Here is a 19975-nt window from a genome sequence, read left to right as displayed (position 1 = left end):
AAATATCGAAGTTTTCTTATGAAACAAATTGGTTGAAGCAATCAGTGAAAACGTATAAGCAACTAAGAAAATAATTTCTGAATAAACAAAAATAGGTGAGACTTCTTATTAGTGAGGTTGGTTATTTGATGACAAATATAAACGCAAAAAAAAGAAAGTTGAAAAAATCTTTCTCTTTAAAAAGTTATTTTGAGAGTCATTAAAACAAATAGCTATGCACCGAAGTCAATAAAAGGTTTAAATTAAACGTCCTAGAAATGCAATCGAGACGTATTTTTTTTATCAGGTATACGTTATTGAACAACAAGAAGAAAGAGAAAACATATGCACAGATAAAAAAAATCCACTAACTTTTGCGTGAGAACTGTGTCTCAGCCAAAAAGTGTAAAATATTCAACAAAAACAAATAACTTGTTCACATACGCCTTTTCTCAACGCTTGTGCTTTGCTGCTCCCTGTTGTCCTTTCTTTCAGTTCAACCTGTCAACATTTCCTTGTCAATGTGATAACTCGACAAGGAAAGAAAATAAACTTATTAATTTTTCAATTATGCTCCTAATACGAAAATACTGAAAACTCGTATTACCAAAACCACGAAACCTTCAATAAATTATAAAACTTTTTAAAAAAATAATTCATAACTCGGAGGAAATTAGTTCCTCCTGGTTTCACTGAGACTCCGCCTGAAGTTGAGAAAAGATACATAAATCAGTTGAAAAGTTCAAAAATTTACCGACATTTTCTTAAAACAAATGAATTCACAGTCATAAGAGACATTAGATAACAACTGAAAACAATTTCTAGTTTCACATTTACTTTTTAACAACAAATGGGACCTTTTATCGAGGAAACTAATTTATTGGCCTACAAAAAGCATAACAAATAAATGAAAGCAAAACATAAGTCCATAAAATTTTCCGAAAACAATTGATCAGAACTAAAAACCATAAGCTTAACTCTGAAACCATAGGGCCCCTATCATTGGGTCTCTTTTTTGTAAAGAAGGTCTGTCAATAATTGAGTTCTGGTATGAAATTCTTGTCAGTAATATATATAAAATCTATAAATGCGGAAATATTTATTTAAAAATGGCAGCTTCCCATTAAACTCTAAAACTCTTTAACCGTAAGGATCCAGGGTGAGACCAATATTAGCCCTGATATTGCTGCGCGGCGAAAGATACACTCATTTGTTCAAGTGTTAGATCAAGTTTCAAACACAATTTTTTCAGTATATGAAAAAAATCATGAAATTTGTACATTTATAAAGTTTAAATATTCCAAAAAACTCGCAATAATATGATTCCAAAAAACTCTTGAGGCCGGCAAGCATACCACTAGTTCCTTTTGAGCTTAAAAAAATGAGTGCTGTTTCAAGGTGTCCACTTTCAGCAAACTTGAAGAAAGTGGGCTAAAATGCATATTTGATCCCATTTTTGACGAAAAGTCAGAAATATGAAAAAATTTAGCAATAATTCTTGTCAAAAGCACGAATCGACCAATCCAGCAACCCTGTCCTATCTTTAGACCTAAAAGAAATTTTATTACCCTTAACAATTTTAAATTATTTTACCAAAAATTAACGAAAACTTGGAAAAAAATAAGGAAAATGTGAATTAAAACAAGGTAATATTGTCTTATATAATATCACACAACTTTAAAGCTCGGTAACTTCCTTTAAAAATCGAAAATCAAAAAATCTCGTTAATTCCATATTTTACGCTGGACGGGCTTTCTAATGATACTACTCACAACTCTCTACGAAGTTTATCAATCGGCGAAAGATGTCTGAACAAAAAAAAACAAAAAACCCATTTGTGTATATAGTTCCTCCCTCACTAAAGTGGGTCGGAACAAAAATTGTGGCAATGGCTAAATCGAAATCTTAAGAGACTAAATAAAACCAAACGTTCAGAAAAATTATTTACCACGCAAACTTTAGGATTTAAACTTTAGTATTTTTTGAATCTGACATATTTAGCAAATCGGCTGTTCGATTAATCACCAATGGACAGTATTACCTGCAATTAACTAGAACAAATCCCAAAACAGCTAGAACAATCATGTTTGGATACGTAAATGCAAGTCAATAACAAAAATAAAAAGCTCAGGTTTTTCGGGTATGGTCTTGAAGTGTAATGACACAAAACTTTTAAAAGCTTTCATTCTCTCGAATTGAAACAATTTAAGACTGTAATAAATGAAATATAATTAAAAACATGCTTCAACAGCTTAAACATTCTAAATCAACTGGACGCAATTGTGAAGCAAATAATGGCTCTTATCGACCAACAAATTTTTTATGCTGTTTCCAAAGTTTTGGAAAAGTAAATTTGATGAGCTCTATGAACAGTGTGGAATCAAATTGCATACAATCTGGCTCCAAAAACCAAAGATCTGCAGTAAGTTCTACTTCTGAATCCACTTTACGAAAAAACGACCAAAATGCATTGGGAGATCGTACAGTTTTATACCTTGATTTTGTAGAAATTTTCAGCAAAATCAGATAAAAAATCTGATAGAAAAAATTAATAGTTTTGAATCTATTTAGGGAATCTTAATAGGGGAAAATTTTCAAACTCAAAAGATCTTATCTCGAAAATGAACAGAAATCTGTTGAAACTAATAATATCACAAAAATTGATTCCAACTCCTTTTGTTTCTTATCTTTGTCAATGATTTCCCAATTTTAGCCCAAAACTGGAGAATTAGGGCTTCGCAGATGTCATCAGACTGATGGCACTCAGTAATGATCTCAATCAAAAATTAGGACGATTAGACGTCTGTTGAAAAGATAACTTATAAATCGAACCTTATTACGACAAGACAAGACTTATCCGCATATCTAAAGGACACGAAAAATTGATCCACAAAAGCACAAAAGACTTTGGTCTTCATAACAATCTAAATTGAAACGAGCATTGGGAGAGTTATGCGTTCGAAAGGCAACACGAGCTTTTTTGCAGCTCAAGCGAAAGCACCTCCTGTTCTGTTCATTTATGATCATAAGATTCATTCGTACACAGATTACTTTTTTAAATCATTTCGTGTTTTTCTCAAGACTGGCTTCCAAACGGAATAATTTGACGAAGATCGCGAAATTCACCAAATGGCCACGAAATTGATCCCTGTCTAGTTACTCTACTGTAAGGAGAGGCTTGTGAAATTGAAGCTGCTACTGATGTACTTGTACGTTGAAATGCACAACTCGCTTCCACAGCTATCAATTTTGAAATTTCAATCAACATCGCTGTTAGATTCACAAACTTATCTGACACTTTAGAAGACAGTTTAGCAGATGAGAACAAAAAAATATTGTCTAAAACAGACAACATATTTTCACAGAACAATTTTTCTCTTCAAAACTTTTATTAGGTCATACAGCTGACAAAACTACAATGACTAACTATACTAGTATTTTACCAATTAATTCGGTAATGGCAAAAGATTCAAATGGAGGATAAATAATCTGCCAATGCACTTACTGCGGTAATGATGAAAAAATTTAATTTGACGTTACACTAAATCAATTTTAGCATAAAATAACAAGTTTTAATGATTTGTCCACCCACTAAGTCACAAAACCCTGGGGACTGTGACCCACAAAGCCTCAGCTACTGCAATTATCTTTATAGAAAGCAAAATTGCACGAAACTCTGACAAGGATAGACAACAAACAAAAACAAACCAATATACCTTGAAATCATCTCATCTATCAAGGCTGCAAACGTCCAAAGGTCACTCGAATTTCAACGCGTCATTTTATAGATTCCCAGGTGAATTTCCTTCAGAGAATTGTGGATTATTGATCGGTTCCTATTGGAGAATAGTTGATTCACATCCTACTCTGGATAAACTAAAGTTATCAGAGGTAAGCAAAAGGAGCACAAATAAACAATGACGACTGATATTGATGGCAAGGGTTGAAGTAAATTTTTGACTGAAACATAACGATCGAAAAGCAAATTTGAAAAAAAAGGAAAATTGTTTTTCACGGCATAGTAAAATTACCTGAAAAATTGAAAACTTTCAGAGAAAGGCAAACAAAACAATTTTAGGTTCACGTAGGAACTAAATGGTATTGCAATTATGGTCGCATTTGTAAATACCAGCATAGATTCAGAAATGAATTGGACTCTGTTGTTAAAATCTGATTGTATTATTGTAAAATTCTTGAAGTGAAAGGCGATTGTAAGTGACATTCATTTTTCTTTCGAAGGCGAGGTCAATTAGATTAAATTGAAGTTGACAGAAATTTCGAAAATGTCTTCTTTGAAGTAATTTTAAACTGATATATTAGTTCCAGTGATCTAAAAACCGTTTTTCTGAACCGTACTTCAGCATTCAAAAGGGTCTCACAGCATAAATTACAAATGGTCTCGAAATTTCCAGAGTGAAGTAAATGTAATTAGGATTGCTTTTGTAAATACCAGCATAGGTTTAGAATTGAATTAGTCTCTGTTTTAAAAAGTTGACTGTATTATTTTTAATTTTGTGAAGTGAACGGCAATTGTAAATATTATTCTTTTTTCTTTCGAAGGCGAGGTCAATTAGTTTAAACAGAAGTTAACGGAAGGATTCAAAATAACAATTTTAAAGTAATTTTATACGGACAAATAAATCTGTGATCTAACGGTAGTTTTTAGGAACCGTACTTCAGCATTCAGAGTGAAAACGTTCACCAATTTTGACTCCCAGACTCTAGTCTCATCAATCTATGGATGAACTTGCAACAGATTGTCACGAATGTTCAATTCAACCCAACTGCTTGAAATTTGACTTTTCTCAACGATCCAATACAGTTTTTGTTGCTGTTCTTGTTGTTGCTGTTGTTGAAGATATTGTTTTTTTTTGTTGTTGCTGTTGTTGTTTTGGATATTGAACTCGTAATTGTGGGTACTTGGTCCCTATCGGATTCATTAAAAAAATTTCTTGTTGTTTCTGCAAGTGTTAAAAACGGAAGCTATTTGCCCGGCGATTATGTTGGTTTCCAAAAAAGCTTAATTGACAAATTTCCAAATGATCACCAGAGTTCCTAATTTATTCCTCTCATAAATAACCAAAATTTCAGCATTTATTAACACAACGGGTCAAAAGACCCCGAGGGCTGTGACCCCCAAAGCCCTTACTAATACTACAACTATCCGTGTCGAAAGCAAAGCTGTACAAAAATATCACATAGATAGACAACTAGCAAAATTAAACAAAAATACCCGGATAATATCTATCAATTGAAAGTTGAAATCTCGTACCGAAAAGAAAGAAGAAGAGGGAGCAATGAATGCTCATCTTACATTGCTGGACACGTTCAAACTCAAATTTTAACGCGTCAGTTAAAAGACTCCTGGTAAACCAATTTCTAATAGAGACTTGTGGTTTCTTGAGCAATTTATGATGGAGAATAGTTCATTCAAATCCTACTCAGAATAAAAATGGCATCAGAATTCAGCAATAAGAGCCCAAATAAAGCAGATGTTGATGGCAAGAGTTATGGCAAAAATTTATTTCTCAAAAAGATTTTTGATTGAACTATTCGTGAAAAAACATTGACCAGGAAACGTGAATAAATTATTTCACAGCATATAAAATTAACAATAAAAATGAAAAAATTTCAGAGAAAAGTAAACAGAATAAATTTTCATTTATTAAAGGGATTGTGGTGATGATATATCCTTGAGATAATTTTGTCCAATAAAGAACCTAGAATTAAAAAAGTTTACCATACAATCGGATCATTTTTAAAAAACACAATGACTCAATGGTAAGAAAAAATGTTATCAAAATGCTTGGAGGCCATGACCTTCCAGCCTGTATGCCAACTAATGGCGAAGGCTTCTGACATGTTTTAGAGCGTCCTCGATTGATCCACGATTGCTAAACGAGCAAAATGCGAAAGAAAATGTAAATTGACTTCTCATTTGACAAGCATAGCACTTTCAATCTTCCATATAATTCACGTCGGTCGATGGCTGTTGAAAATATTGGAGTTGGGCAAGTCCGAAGGCAAATTATTGAAAGAACCGTTGTCAATTGTCTTAAAATTGACCTTAAGGTTTTAGGTGGCGATCAACATCTATGTATGGGTCAAAAAAAGGAATTGACAGTGCTCTCCATTTATTGAGAGCTTCTTTTAAAAACACAGAATCAGAATCAATGTTGCTTATCGAGACAGAAAACGCGTTCAATATTCTCAACGGTGATCTTGAATTAAGAAACATTGAGAATTTATGCCCTTCTTTCTATCATTTCAAATGTAAATCAAATCGTGAACCAGCAAACTTTTTTATTGACGAACAAAAACTACTCTCAGGTAAATACAACACAAGGTGGTACCTCTGCCATGTCAATGTTTGCATTGCCATTATCCCCATAATTGAATTTCTGGAGAATTGGTTCACAGTTTAAAACATTGGTATGCGGACGATAGTGGCGCTATCTGCTCTCTTTATAATCTGGAAAAACTTTTTGACACATTGAAAAACTAAGGACCTGCTTTCGGTTACCATTTTACCAAGTTCCATGTTATTAGCAATAGACGTCTTTTTGAAAAAACACAGCAGATCGTTATGAAGTATAAACCGTTGCCAGTTTTAAAAAAATAGAGTGTAGTGTAATAAGTTCTGAGATTGCAGAAAAAAATTGTGGAGAGATCACATCAGAAATTGTTGTTTAAAAAAGCCGGCTACTCTAAAGATTCGCTTCAAAATATTTTCAAATGCTTCACCAGTTCAGCCTAAATTGAACACCTACCTTGTACAGTACTTACCATTCAGGAACTGTTGAAACAATATGAGAAAGCAATCAACGATGAGCTACCTAATCCTTTAAGTATTCGCGCCTTAAATCTAAAGTACCGGAAGATTCCTTGACGATAGGGAAGGGTGGCCTGAACATCCTTAAACCTGAAGACCGTTCTAATTAATATGAACGATCTGGTCAACTGTCAAGTCCCCTATCCCCATCTCTGCCCAAAGCCAGACTAAAGCAACAGTAAATCATACTTGAAGTAAAAGAAGAGGGATGAGATTGAAGTCAAATAGTTGTTTGCACTTAAATCAGCGAGAACTGGCGATTATGCAAGATTAGATAGCAAGGCAGAAGGACTTTGGTAACCCAGGTTTAACAAACATATTTTAATGTACAAAATTTCAACCCGTTAGCAAAAAAGTGGCCCTGAAAGCAGTACCAAAGCCTACAAGAACCATAAATCTATTAAAAAGAACAAAGATGAACAAAGAGTAATTGAGGTTTAGAAAGTAACATTTTGTCTACTTGTCTTCGCATTCACTGGTGGAGCTGGCCCATCAGCTTCTGAAGCGCTGAAACAATTGGCATCTCATATCTGCGCGGAAAGAGGACAGCTACGCTGACATATCAGGTCCAAGGACGAAAATGAGCTTTGCTTTTCTAAGGAGTTCCATCCAATGCATTCGTGGGTCAAAGACGCTTAGGCGGCGCCAAATTGTTGATGCTTCAATGGAAGCTGTGGTTGGAGAAGAGAGGTTGTTAGTTTGACTCATCTACTTTTCCATTAGTTGTTTGTGTTCTAATGCTGTCTGTCTTTTGTTTTACATTTTTCTCAACTGTTTGTGTATAGTATTATCATTTTATTTGTTGATTTGAACAATACGAGATGCTTTATGAAGACGTGCTGGGAGAGCCCCGGACAAGCCAATATGCACCCAGTGTCAGGGAGGGGCATTTCTTAATTTAATATTTTGAAAAAATTAAGGAACACCTAAGCCAATGATAATGAGCTGTAGACAGTACCGCATCTTACTTACGCACTCTGCTCTGTGGTATGCACTCACATCAGGCACAATTCTGGCAGGAAGTTTGTACATATCCTCTAGATATCAAGACAATTGGACTTAATGAATCTAAGTGGAACTTACTTCTATGCCAGGATCTCACGTTTTCCTCTTGTCACAAGAGAATAGCTGATTCCGACATTTTCCATTAATCAGTAAAATATTTGAAATACGAAAAGATCAATTTTGTTTCGCCCCACCCGTGTTTTTTATGACCCCAGTTACAAATTATGTGTTGTTATATAGCACGTTACTATGTAAAAATAATGCACGTGCGCCTGGGGGTCATAAAACATATATTCCTACTAAGCTGGGGGGGGGATAGATCCAAAATCGAGAGCAGCAGCTTCAATCCGCTTGTTTGCATGCACAGGAGGTACCGAATTTGCAGTGATGAGGTTCACAAACGGTCGTGCAGAGAATATCAACAGGGAACATGAGAATCATACGACGACTTTTTAAATTTCATGAGCACCAAAATGTCATTCGCGTTACTCTGAAATTTAGTTTTATGCTTAAGGGCTGAGGACAGGAAATGCTGCAACCGCATTATTAGAAGAAAGGATTTTGTACCAGTCTTAGAATTGTATCAATTTCTTTGACCGATTCTGTTTTTGTAACTGTCCAGACGACTACTGTCAGAGTTTATCTGTGCATATAGGTGCTGACTCGCCACCCCCGAGTCGACCGACTGCCCTTCCAATGGACGAGGTTTTTTATTGGAAGTTTTCCCCGTTGTTCTGAGGAGCATCTGCTCAACTATTTAGCCATATTATGCGGCTTAAGAGTCATGAAATATCTATGTTTTGTTTGGTTTATTATGCCCAGGATCCGGCTCAGCTATGCTGGGTAGTTTTGCTTGTTTTTGTCGAAAAAATCTTAAGCATTTTGAAATGTTATCTTTCAGAATCGTAAATGGATCAGAAACTTGGTCCGCTTTCGAACAATCCAATGAGGGGTCCGAAACCTATTCAAAATGTATCACAGGGTGAGTAAGACTTGTTTGAAGCCGTCACGCATCCAGTGTTAGCAAATCGTTTTCAGATTCCAATTGAGGGATAAATTTTTAATGACTCGAACAAATTTGTAGGATTCAACACCGAGGCTCGAGATATTTTACTTCATATTTTTCTTATTGTGAATTTATATTTTAGTGATGCCGTTTCCTAGTGGATCAATGCAACGTGATTCATCAGGTATTCCCGTACCTCCAACGTCTCTACAGCCCGGGTCATCTCTGAGCAACCCTAATCCAGACCTAGCCCAGCTGTTTGAGTGTCCGGTCTGTTTCGATTACGTCCTACCTCCAATCTTGCAATGCCAAAGTGGTCACTTAGTATGCAGTACATGTCGGCCAAAGTTGCAGTGTTGTCCCACGTGCAGAGGTCCTCTGGGATCAATAAGAAACCTGGCGATGGAAAAGGTAGCAAATACGGTAATGTTTCCCTGTAAGTACAACGGGGTCGGCTGCTCAGTGACACTGCTGCACACAGAGAAGAGCGAGCACGAGGAAACGTGTGAGTTCCGGCCCTACTCTTGTCCTTGTCCAGGCGCCTCTTGCAAGTGGCAGGGATCTCTAGACCAAGTCATGCCACATCTCACACAAGCTCACAAATCCATAACTACCCTACAAGGTAATTCCTATTAATATTATCATACGAGCCGTCTCTATAATCAGGAGCATTTTAGACGCCATTGAAAAGCAATAAAAAGGCTGACAGTTCTATAATTCCACTTTTGAGAAAGCGTTTAGGCGCGGGGTTAAAGTCGGCAAAAAGAAGCAAAAATTTGCGTTTCTGATTTGCAGCTACAGCAACATAACTATAAACATACTAGAGCGATACTGCAAATTTGTCTCATTGGGCTGTTGGTCTAAAACAATACAGATCAAGCAATTTTGTTATCTAAGTTAAGAGCTGGTTAATTGTATTTAGGCGAAGACATAGTGTTCTTGGCGACAGACATCAATCTTCCTGGTGCAGTGGACTGGGTGATGATGCAGAGCTGTTTCGGACACCACTTCATGCTTGTTCTGGAGAAGCAGGACAAGTTCGATGGAATCCAGCAGTTCTACGCAATCGTCCAACTCATCGGCTCACGGAAGCAGGCTGAAAGCTTTGCTTACAGGTGTGTTCACTCGAAACCTGTCATAAGTTGATGATTGCGAACGCCATCAACTGAGAACCATAAATTTTTGTGAAAAACCATTGATAAGAAATAATTGAACAGAGGAACATAAAACCAGTAGGTTTAAGTTCCCGAATTTCAAATGATTTAATCGTTGCTTGAAATGATTACCGAAAAACAAGATTTCCGATGGAAGAACTGGCTGTAAGAACTGAATTCATATTTCGGGAAGTTAATGGTTTCAGTCGAGAGGCGAGTATGCATTTCGTGTTACAATTTATACTAATCTAATACCATTTGGCGTTACTTTAAATTGCAATGTTTAGGTTGGAGCTGAATGGAAACAGGCGGCGTCTGGCGTGGGAGGCGACTCCCCGTTCCATCCACGAAGGCGTACAATCGGCCATTCACAACAGCGACTGCCTAGTGTTCGACACAAACATGGCCAATCTGTTCGCCGAAAATGGCAACCTCGGCATCAACGTCACCATCTCCATGTGCTAGTACTAGATGTAAACAAACAAACAATGAACAGAGCAACCCGTATTAGTAGTGGTAGTAGTACTCAACCCAATTCTCCTTCTCCCATGCCCTCAAATAATAATAACCAGTACAGAACTCCCAGGCCCTAACCGATAGAAATTGTCGCCAGGTAATCTACGGTGCCCGACACCAACAGCATCAAAGTATGTCCTTTTCTAGTGTGAAAGAAGTGATTTTCAATGTATAAGTTATCAAGCCACAGAGAATGAAGACCTACATCGATGCAACCATCCAAATTGCGGCTGACAAACAACATCAACAATAATCACCCGGAGCGACACAGAACGAATTGTAGGTGACGAGATTTGATTCTCAGCGTAAAGCAATTTACACGCCGTCCGACCGCCGACCAATCCAACGCTCTTCGAATTACTTAATCTCCATCAGTGCAGACAACAAATCCAAAAACTGACTGATTTAATCTTGCTCTTTTCTGTCAAGTATTACACGCCTATTCAAGCTGAACATCAGTCCTGTGAAGCTCAATTGCTGATCGGTTCAATCTCGAAAGCATCTTAAAATTTGAAGGACTTCCTTTAAGAATGGTTTTTCGTAATCCTCCTTCAGAGCTTGTGTTTTTATGGTATTAAATCGAATGATCTTTCAGAACTAAGTTCTACTAGAGGTACAGGATCTCCTTTGACTTGGTAACTATGTAAAATAAGTAAGTGAACAGGGACTTTGGAATCGATAAAAACCAAAAGGCAATTTTGCTGATGATTATTTTAAGAAAAGGCTAGTATGTTATAAACAAAATTAAGCATATTTTTACGATTCAATTTCTTAATACGGGCTTAAATGTGCCTCGGTTTTTAAACATACCCTTGAAAATATGCGCGAACTGATTATGGGTTTGAGTGGGCAGTTGAGTTGCTGCTATCAATGTCAATTCTGATCATGTTGATTGGATGTTCTTTGTTATGATATTATCATTTGCATTTGATATTACTCGTTCTAATTTCTATTCAGTCGTCTCATGCTGATGTGTTAGTAGGCAGCTGTCACAGGTGCATTCACTGCATGAAGGGGATTGCACTAATCTACGCGTTTAGGAATATTGACCGACTAGGCGTTTAGCCGACAAGAAAAATTTAGCCGACAGCTTAATTCTGATTGTTCGACAAATGTGATTGATAAAAAAAATCGAAGTTCATCCACTCATTCGAAATGGTATGCGGTGGATTTGCAGGCTTTAATTCTCATTTTTGGATGGCGGCTAATCCCCTGGTGGATCGGCGATCACGAACTCACACAAAAATTTATTCTGTCAAAAAAATCATTAATAGTTAAAAGAAATTTGTTTTAAGTATTGGCAACACCAGTTTGTGTTAGATCTTTCATTAACTGAACATTATGCAAATAGATTTTCTGCAATTCTTATAAGATACAAGTTTAAATAGTCTGCTAAATATGGCACTGTAAAAACTATTTAGATAGCTTTTAAAAATGTGTTTGAAGGCTCCATTTTGATGGAAGTTTTGGTTAATAATTTAATCAGACTAATATCTGCTCGCAACTAGAATCAGGCAATCCCCTTCATACCGACCTGAGTTGCTCTCGGATCTTGTTTCATCCACTGAGGCACTGAATCTTTCACTGAATGCTAAGTGGACTTCTAGCATTCTTAAAATGGTATTCATCAATTGAAATTGGATGAAAGGAGAATATTTGTACTTGAAGTTCAGTTGAACATGTATTCATAGAATAATTTAAATTTTTAGAAACCTTGAAAGTTTTTAAATAGCGTCGTTAAAGACTACTGATGATTCAGTTTGAAGTTAAAGCGTCCGAGGTTATCTGTAAAACAGGTGATTGAATTTGGAACGCTTTGCTGAGCGCACTGTATTGAGAATCAAAAGGGTTTGTTGCTTGTCAATTTTAATTGCTTGAGTTTTGTACTCTGCTGCTCTACGAATTTCTTGTACAGGAACGACTTTCCCATTGAAACCATTTTTAAGTATTCCTAATCGAGGAGAGCATTTTATTCTTAAAACTCGTTTGCCCAACTCTATTGTATTATTGTTAACACTAGTAACGTAACCGGAAAATACTGAAATGCCCATCGTGTTCTGGATTGATAAAACTGTGAGGAACTGCTGGTATTATCGATGGTTCTTGAGCAATTATAAGCTAAATAAAATAAGCAAAATAAACTAAATCAAGAATGATGAGAGCAAGCAGGCTTTTCTGCATGTAAAAAATATGTCATTTGCATTTTTAAGCTGTAGGATAACCTGGAAGCAATTTTTGGGACAAAATTGTGAAATACCAGCCATTTAGAGCAGCATTACTGTGCAAAATTTTTTTCTTCGTTTAGACCAATCAAAAGAAAGGAATATACCTATACCGATAATTTTGCTCGAGTACTGGTTCTCAACGAGTATTTTGATTTATGGGAGCATATTTGAAAATTGTCACAACCCTTGATGAATTGAAAGATTAGGAATGTTATTCTACCCTGGTTTTTTATTGAGTAAATCTAACGATTCTTGAAGAGACATTTGCAAAAAAAATTGCCAAGTATTCAGGCCTTGTTGGTGAGTTAGGCCCTCTTCTGTTTAGTTGGCAGCTTCGGTTATCCGTACACTTAGATAGTAGTCTTGACTTATTCTGACTCTTTTGGCAAAAAATAATTTGCTCAAGCAAGCGTGAGCACATGGTGGCAAAAAGCAGACTTTCTGTTTTTAAGTTTCGATAAATTGATTGGCATCTGACGGTTTGGATTTTTTTCGTACTTTTGGTAATTTTTTTTCGTGCGGATGCACATTACTGGTTCTCCTTTTTCATAAATGAATGAAAGTGCGCTGAACGTGCTTAATTGCTCTCGAACGAAGTTTGAAGCAATTAATGTAGACGTTCGTTGGTTGAAAACATCCGCTTGACCATTTTGTTCAAGAACGTTCTTTCGATTACTCTTCTTGAGTGGCGTTTTGACGCTTGACTTCTTGATTTTGGCTTCATCTGAATTGCCATTATTCAGAAATTAAATCTGTTGCTAAAATAAAAAACGATTTAAAAGTCAGCTCCAACACGCCGAAAGCTTAATGTCGAAGTTTGTTAAGATGGAGATCGAGGGTTCAAACCCCTCCTTTGGCTGAATTTCTTTGCAACCATAAAAATTATTTAGTCTACAGTCGAGCTCTGAGAGCAATTTGTCTGACTTCAGTTGGCCTTTTTTGACTAAGTTGTTGTACGTGAGTATTAATAATAACAAATTAATTACTCGCAAACCAAGTTTGTAGCAATTATTTGAGGCCTCTGGTATTTTTCGCCTGATCAATTTTTCTTCTATCCCTTTTGACTTTTGGTCCTTTTGATGGAAGTTTTGGTTAATAATTTAATCAGACTAATATCTGCTCGCAACTAGAATCAGGCAATCCCCTTCATACCGACCTGAGTTGCTCTCGGATCTTGTTTCATCCACTGAGGCACTGAATCTTTCACTGAATGCTAAGTGGACTTCTAGCATTCTTAAAATGGTATTCATCAATTGAAATTGGATGAAAGGAGAATATTTGTACTTGAAGTTCAGTTGAACATGTATTCATAGAATAATTTAAATTTTTAGAAACCTTGAAAGTTTTTAAATAGCGTCGTTAAAGACTACTGATGATTCAGTTTGAAGTTAAAGCGTCCGAGGTTATCTGTAAAACAGGTGATTGAATTTGGAACGCTTTGCTGAGCGCACTGTATTGAGAATCAAAAGGGTTTGTTGCTTGTCAATTTTAATTGCTTGAGTTTTGTACTCTGCTGCTCTACGAATTTCTTGTACAGGAACGACTTTCCCATTGAAACCATTTTTAAGTATTCCTAATCGAGGAGAGCATTTTATTCTTAAAACTCGTTTGCCCAACTCTATTGTATTATTGTTAACACTAGTAACGTAACCGGAAAATACTGAAATGCCCATCGTGTTCTGGATTGATAAAACTGTGAGGAACTGCTGGTATTATCGATGGTTCTTGAGCAATTATAAGCTAAATAAAATAAGCAAAATAAACTAAATCAAGAATGATGAGAGCAAGCAGGCTTTTCTGCATGTAAAAAATATGTCATTTGCGTTTTTAAGCTGTAGGATAACCTGGAAGCAATTTTTGGGACAAAATTGTGAAATACCAGCCATTTAGAGCAGCATTACTGTGCAAAATTTTTTTCTTCGTTTAGACCAATCAAAAGAAAGGAATATACCTATACCGATAATTTTGCTCGAGTACTGGTTCTCAACGAGTATTTTGATTTATGGGAGCATATTTGAAAATTGTCACAACTCTTGATGAATTGAAAGATTAGGAATGTTATTCTACCCTGGTTTTTTATTGAGTAAATCTAACGATTCTTGAAGAGACATTTGCAAAAAAAATTGCCAAGTATTCAGGCCTTGTTGGTGAGTTAGGCCCTCTTCTGTTTAGTTGGCAGCTTCGGTTATCCGTACACTTAGATAGTAGTCTTGACTTATTCTGACTCTTTTGGCAAAAAATAATTTGCTCAAGCAAGCGTGAGCACATGGTGGCAAAAAGCAGACTTTCTGTTTTTAAGTTTCGATAAATTGATTGGCATCTGACGGTTTGGATTTTTTTCGTACTTTTGGTAATTTTTTTTCGTGCGGATGCACATTACTGGTTCTCCTTTTTCATATATGAATGAAAGTGCGCTGAACGTGCTTAATTGCTCTCGAACGAAGTTTGAAGCAATTAATGTAGACGTTCGTTGGTTGAAAACATCCGCTTGACCATTTTGTTCAAGAACGTTCTTTCGATTACTCTTCTTGAGTGGCGTTTTGACGCTTGACTTCTTGATTTTGGCTTAATCTGAATTGCCATTATTCAGAAATTAAATCTGTTGCTAAAATAAAAAACGATTTAAAAGTCAGCTCCAACACGCCGAAAGCTTAATGTCGAAGTTTGTTAAGATGGAGATCGAGGGTTCAAACCCCTCCTTTGGCTGAATTTCTTTGCAACCATAAAAATTATTTAGTCTACAGTCGAGCTCTGAGAGCAATTTGTCTGACTTCAGTTGGCCTTTTTTGACTAAGTTGTTGTACGTGAGTATTAATAATAACAAATTAATTACTCGCAAACCAAGTTTATAGCAATTATTTGAGGCCTCTGGTATTTTTCGCCTGATCAATTTTTCTTCTATCCCTTTTGACTTTTGGTCCTCAAACACGGGATAAACAGGTAACGCCCGGAGGCCATTAAGGGCTCTTAGAGCCTTATCGTCCATTAGGATCTTAGTATCCGATTCACTGAAGTAGTTTAAAAATGAAGAATTCATTGTGAAGGGCCGTTGTTAAGAGTTTGGCTCCTCCCCTTTCAAGCCCCTTCCCCTTTTGTACCCACTTCCTACCCCCACTCTACCTCATTTCACCCGTAACACCGCACATTGGCTCACCACACCTCTCTCCTCACTCATGCTTACCACACCCTCCGCCCGCTACAGCTAGCCTCCCTAAACCGCCGCCAGCTGCTGACGATGCCAACCGCTCACCAGTCGTCTGAGAGCAATTATCCCGACGTTAGTCAGTTATGGTTGATAGGTATGATTGCCGTCTAGCTATCCGTTTTTGCAGAATCTCCAACTTGAATTAGTTCAAGTGGTTGAAACTTGAGATCACAGTGAAACAAGAGAGCCGTGAAAAATGATAACGTTTTTTAATTGTTACTTTTAATGCAATAATTTGTTTGGATGGAAAATGATTCTGCTAGACTTTGAATATGACTCTGATGAATGTGTTGAATTTTAGTATTAAGATTGTTTATATAGGTACATTTGCCTGAAGCTTAGAGTGGCGTCCGTTGCCTGTACCCATTTTCTTAGAAGAAGACCCGAAAAGAAGAATGAATCCCTCGAAACAACAAAAAATTCAGGTTTTCGAAAATAACGAATTTTTGGTGGTAAATTGTACTAAGTTTACGTTTGACAATTTATGTAATTTATAGCAAAAAGAACCATTGTTTGCCTAATTTACCTGCGCTTGATCGAAAAACTTTCTCTATTCTTTGGCTCTACCTGCAGTTCTTTCTAAGCTAGTGATCTCACGCCCCTGCGACCGATTTTCTCAGTTGACTACTTCTAGGACCTTAAAAGTTTCAAAATTGCCTATTGCCGCGTTTTTGAAAAGTTGAAGTCCAAAAATTTGCAACCAAACAGATTTTATTAAAATGTCTGTCGCCAAGTTTTGCCGCCGGAATAGTCGATTCTGGCTCTGAGTTTGTGAACACCTTTCATTGAACTGAACTCCTAAAAGTTGTTCAAGCACTGAAAAGCTGATTGGTAAATGTCTCAGAGATGCAATGATACCCTAAGATTCACTTGGTTTTGGTCAAGGACTAACGGGGGGGGGGGAGGGCTAAGGTTTGTTTGCTTCCGAAGATGAGTACTAATTTTTAAAAAGAGAACTGATTTTCTTTCGTGCTATTTTAAATTGCGCTAGCTGTCGATTCTCTGATTAATTATTTGTTAGTCACCGAGAATTAGATCTAATCAATCACTTTGCTTTCCATAAAATATTCATTTTGATAGATTTCTTATGTGGCTGTAACTTGAGAACATATAAATAAGAACGTTTGTTTTTTCTTAATGTGAATGAAATCACTTATAATTCCTAAGTCTTAAACAAGGCTTGGAATATAAAATTGAGTTTAAAAATGTTTAAAAATTGTCTTCTAAAATGTCAATTTTTGGTCGAAATTGGCCGCGTTCGTTTTATGGAGAGACAAAATCCACTGGAAACACTTAATTATTGGGATTATTAAGTAGAAATCTTAATCAGCAGGCCCGTTAGTTCTTCAATAAGATGAATTTTAGTTAAGAAATTGAACCAGGTTCCCGAATCAGGTACGAGCCACCGTTTCGTATCAATAAAGCTAAGGAAAGACGATTTATAGAAAAGGACTCAATTAGCAAGCTGGGATATTGAGACAATCTTTCATTGTTTATGAGTTTTATATGCCCGTATTTACAGGTACGTTATTAAGTTTTTCTATATCTTCTGGGTTTCTTTTTTGTCGAAAGATGTAGCAACTGCATTTTAAATCGTCGTGGGACCATTTTTGTAAACAAGTCTGTTCCTTAAAACTTCAATGGCTCATAGAGTTGAGTTATGTCTACCATCAGTTGCCGGACTGGTATGCAGCTACGTCCTGGGTTTTTCGAGCAGTTCAGGATTTTCAAACAGTTATGGACTCAGAAGTGGTTATAAATCGAAGCGAAAAAGACTTAAAACTATTACAGTATGGTTCAAAGAACTGCATCAAGCTGAGGCATATAATTTTATACTGGCAATAGTTCTGACTGTTTCGTCAATACTTTTTCTCAGAGCATTTAGTGAGCATCTGGAATTCCCTGAGTGCCGAACGTTATTAGTAGTTTGCTCCTTCTCTTGTTCAGTTTTCCTTCCATGAATTATATTTCGAAGGAGTTTGTCTGCAACGTACCTTAATGGATTTTTGTTGGAAATTTTATGAATGGGGCTCTTGATTGGGGCACTTTTATGTTGTACCGTTGATAAGTTCGAAACATCTTGTTCGAACATTTGTTTTGGGCTAGAACAACAATTCATTTACAAGGTAATCGGTTTTGAAGCAAGAATAGCCACTGAAACAATAAATTATGTTTATAAACGAGTCTCCAATACAGTAATCAATTGAACCATTACCGTTGTTCGTTATTTTTGTAGCGTCACTATTGATTGATACTTCTAAATTCTGCAGAGTTGGGATGCTATCTAATTTATTTTTTTTCAGGCGGATTCAAATAACTGATTTTGAGATCACCCATGAGCACATTTTTTTTCTCGTTGACGACATTAATCAATTGTTAATCATAATTAACCGATGAGAGCAGTGAGAAGTGAACTTTTTTCTGAAACATTAGGGTGGTGTATTGATAGTATTCGTCAATAAACTAAGGTGCTCTACCACTCATATATCTTTTCTGTCTCTACTGGTCTCTTATCAAAGTTGTTTGAGTTTCCTCGCCTCCATTCACCTTTTATCTTTCATCTCTTACAAAATAATCCTCAGCGTTTGAAACACTTCATTGATGGTAATTTATGGCTGTTTGCGACAACAACTTTGATGAAAATGGATAATGATCATCATGCTTGAATAACCGTTTTAAAATAGTTGAGCTCATTAACATTATAGGTAGGGCTGTGTTACGGCACCATGTGAAGGCATCAGTGGTTATATGGCACCATGTTCCTGTTTTCTTTCAGTATTGTCATTTGCGTGTTTGCTTTCTTATTAATGTGAGCCTTTATTGAGCTCAGTATAATAATAGTAATAATGAAAAATTTTACCACCTTCTGAATGTTAAAATTTACGTCATCAAAAAGAGGAGAGTTATGATGCAATTTGCTGTACAGTGCAACATATCGAATTTTTTTAGCAATCTGCTTAATCGTGACAGGTTTTTTTGACTCAGTTTCTGAATCACCAACGTTACATGTAGGTGGAACTTCGCAAAACATTTTAACTCCTGGCTGAATTTATTTTTAACAATATTTATCATCTTTCCGAAATCTGATTTGATGTGTTCACCCATTTCTTCTGTTTTAGAACTACATTTATTCAGAACTACTACCGTCATATATTACAACAATGTCAAGTTTTTGTTCAGAATTCTTTCAATATGATATCTTTTTTTGTTCGCTGAGCCAGAAAAACGGTGCTCTTCACGTTTTGGTCAATTTTAAAAGGTCTCTTCTTAGGATGCTACTTCCTGCATATGTTGGCTTGGACTCGAAATAGCTGCTTGCGTATATGCTCCTCATATTTTAGGTTTTCTGGGCGCTCAACGAATAATGTGTTTTTGAAGTGTATCGACCTCCGTCGATGCCTTCACAAGTTCTGAAAACCTTTTGTTTCAAAAGCTGCTTTCTTCTAAATCAAAAATATTCAGCCAAAATGTGACTGATGTCTTTCTTTTAGAGGAGTTTTGTGGGAGAAATGGTCGGTTCTGGTTGTGAGTTGTTTGGCTGTGAACGCCTAAAAAGTTATGAATTTCTTCTTCGGTTGTATAGTAGATGTTTAAATGTGTGATAGGTCAAGTCATCCTCTGAGGCTACTCCCTTCGATTAATCTTAAATATTTAGGCACTATTTAAAGTCATTAAGACGGTTAAGTTTTATATTGACGAATGATGACTATTCTGTTATACTATTTTGTTCGTAGCAAATGTCCAAGTTTATTTCTTGGATTAAAAAACTTCAACTGCAGCGTTTCCCCTTAATTATTTGGATTTGTCAGCTAACCAATTGAGCAAAGCGTATCAAAAAGCACTCCGGTTTGCGTACAATCTTCGGTTTTTACATTTATAAGATTGCATACATATAACTAACCAGATAGAACATTAACTACTGCATCAGTTAAATTGAGCACGTTTTATTTACGAACTACTATACTATTTGGAGTCTCGTCTTTACAATCTATGCTCGAACGCTCTATGCAAGAAACGTTTATCCAGTTTTCCATTTGCATTTCGTGTTCTCAA

At 36.2% G+C, this 19975-nt stretch overlaps 1 protein-coding gene across 1 annotated transcript in view; it reads left to right on the top strand.

Moving 5' to 3' along the window:
• The window catches only part of LOC142337604 (E3 ubiquitin-protein ligase Siah1-like), a 113494-nt gene extending 102492 nt beyond the window's left edge, over positions 1–11002 (top strand). The window contains exons 2-5 of the mRNA XM_075386951.1: positions 8716–8798; positions 8965–9444; positions 9745–9937; positions 10264–11002. Coding sequence (XP_075243066.1) covers positions 8726–8798; positions 8965–9444; positions 9745–9937; positions 10264–10441 — 924 coding nt within the window. The 5' untranslated portion in view covers positions 8716–8725 and the 3' untranslated portion in view covers positions 10442–11002. The remainder of the gene's footprint in view (positions 1–8715; positions 8799–8964; positions 9445–9744; positions 9938–10263) is intronic.
• Positions 11003–19975: the final 8973 nt, after the last annotated feature.

This window comes from Convolutriloba macropyga, chromosome 4 (assembly GCF_964194025.1).
Source record: "Convolutriloba macropyga chromosome 4, txConMacr16.3, whole genome shotgun sequence".
Taxonomy (NCBI): Eukaryota; Metazoa; Xenacoelomorpha; order Acoela; family Convolutidae; genus Convolutriloba; species Convolutriloba macropyga.
Note: the sequence above shows the minus strand (reverse complement) of the source record. Positions and strands in the feature narration are given on the sequence as shown.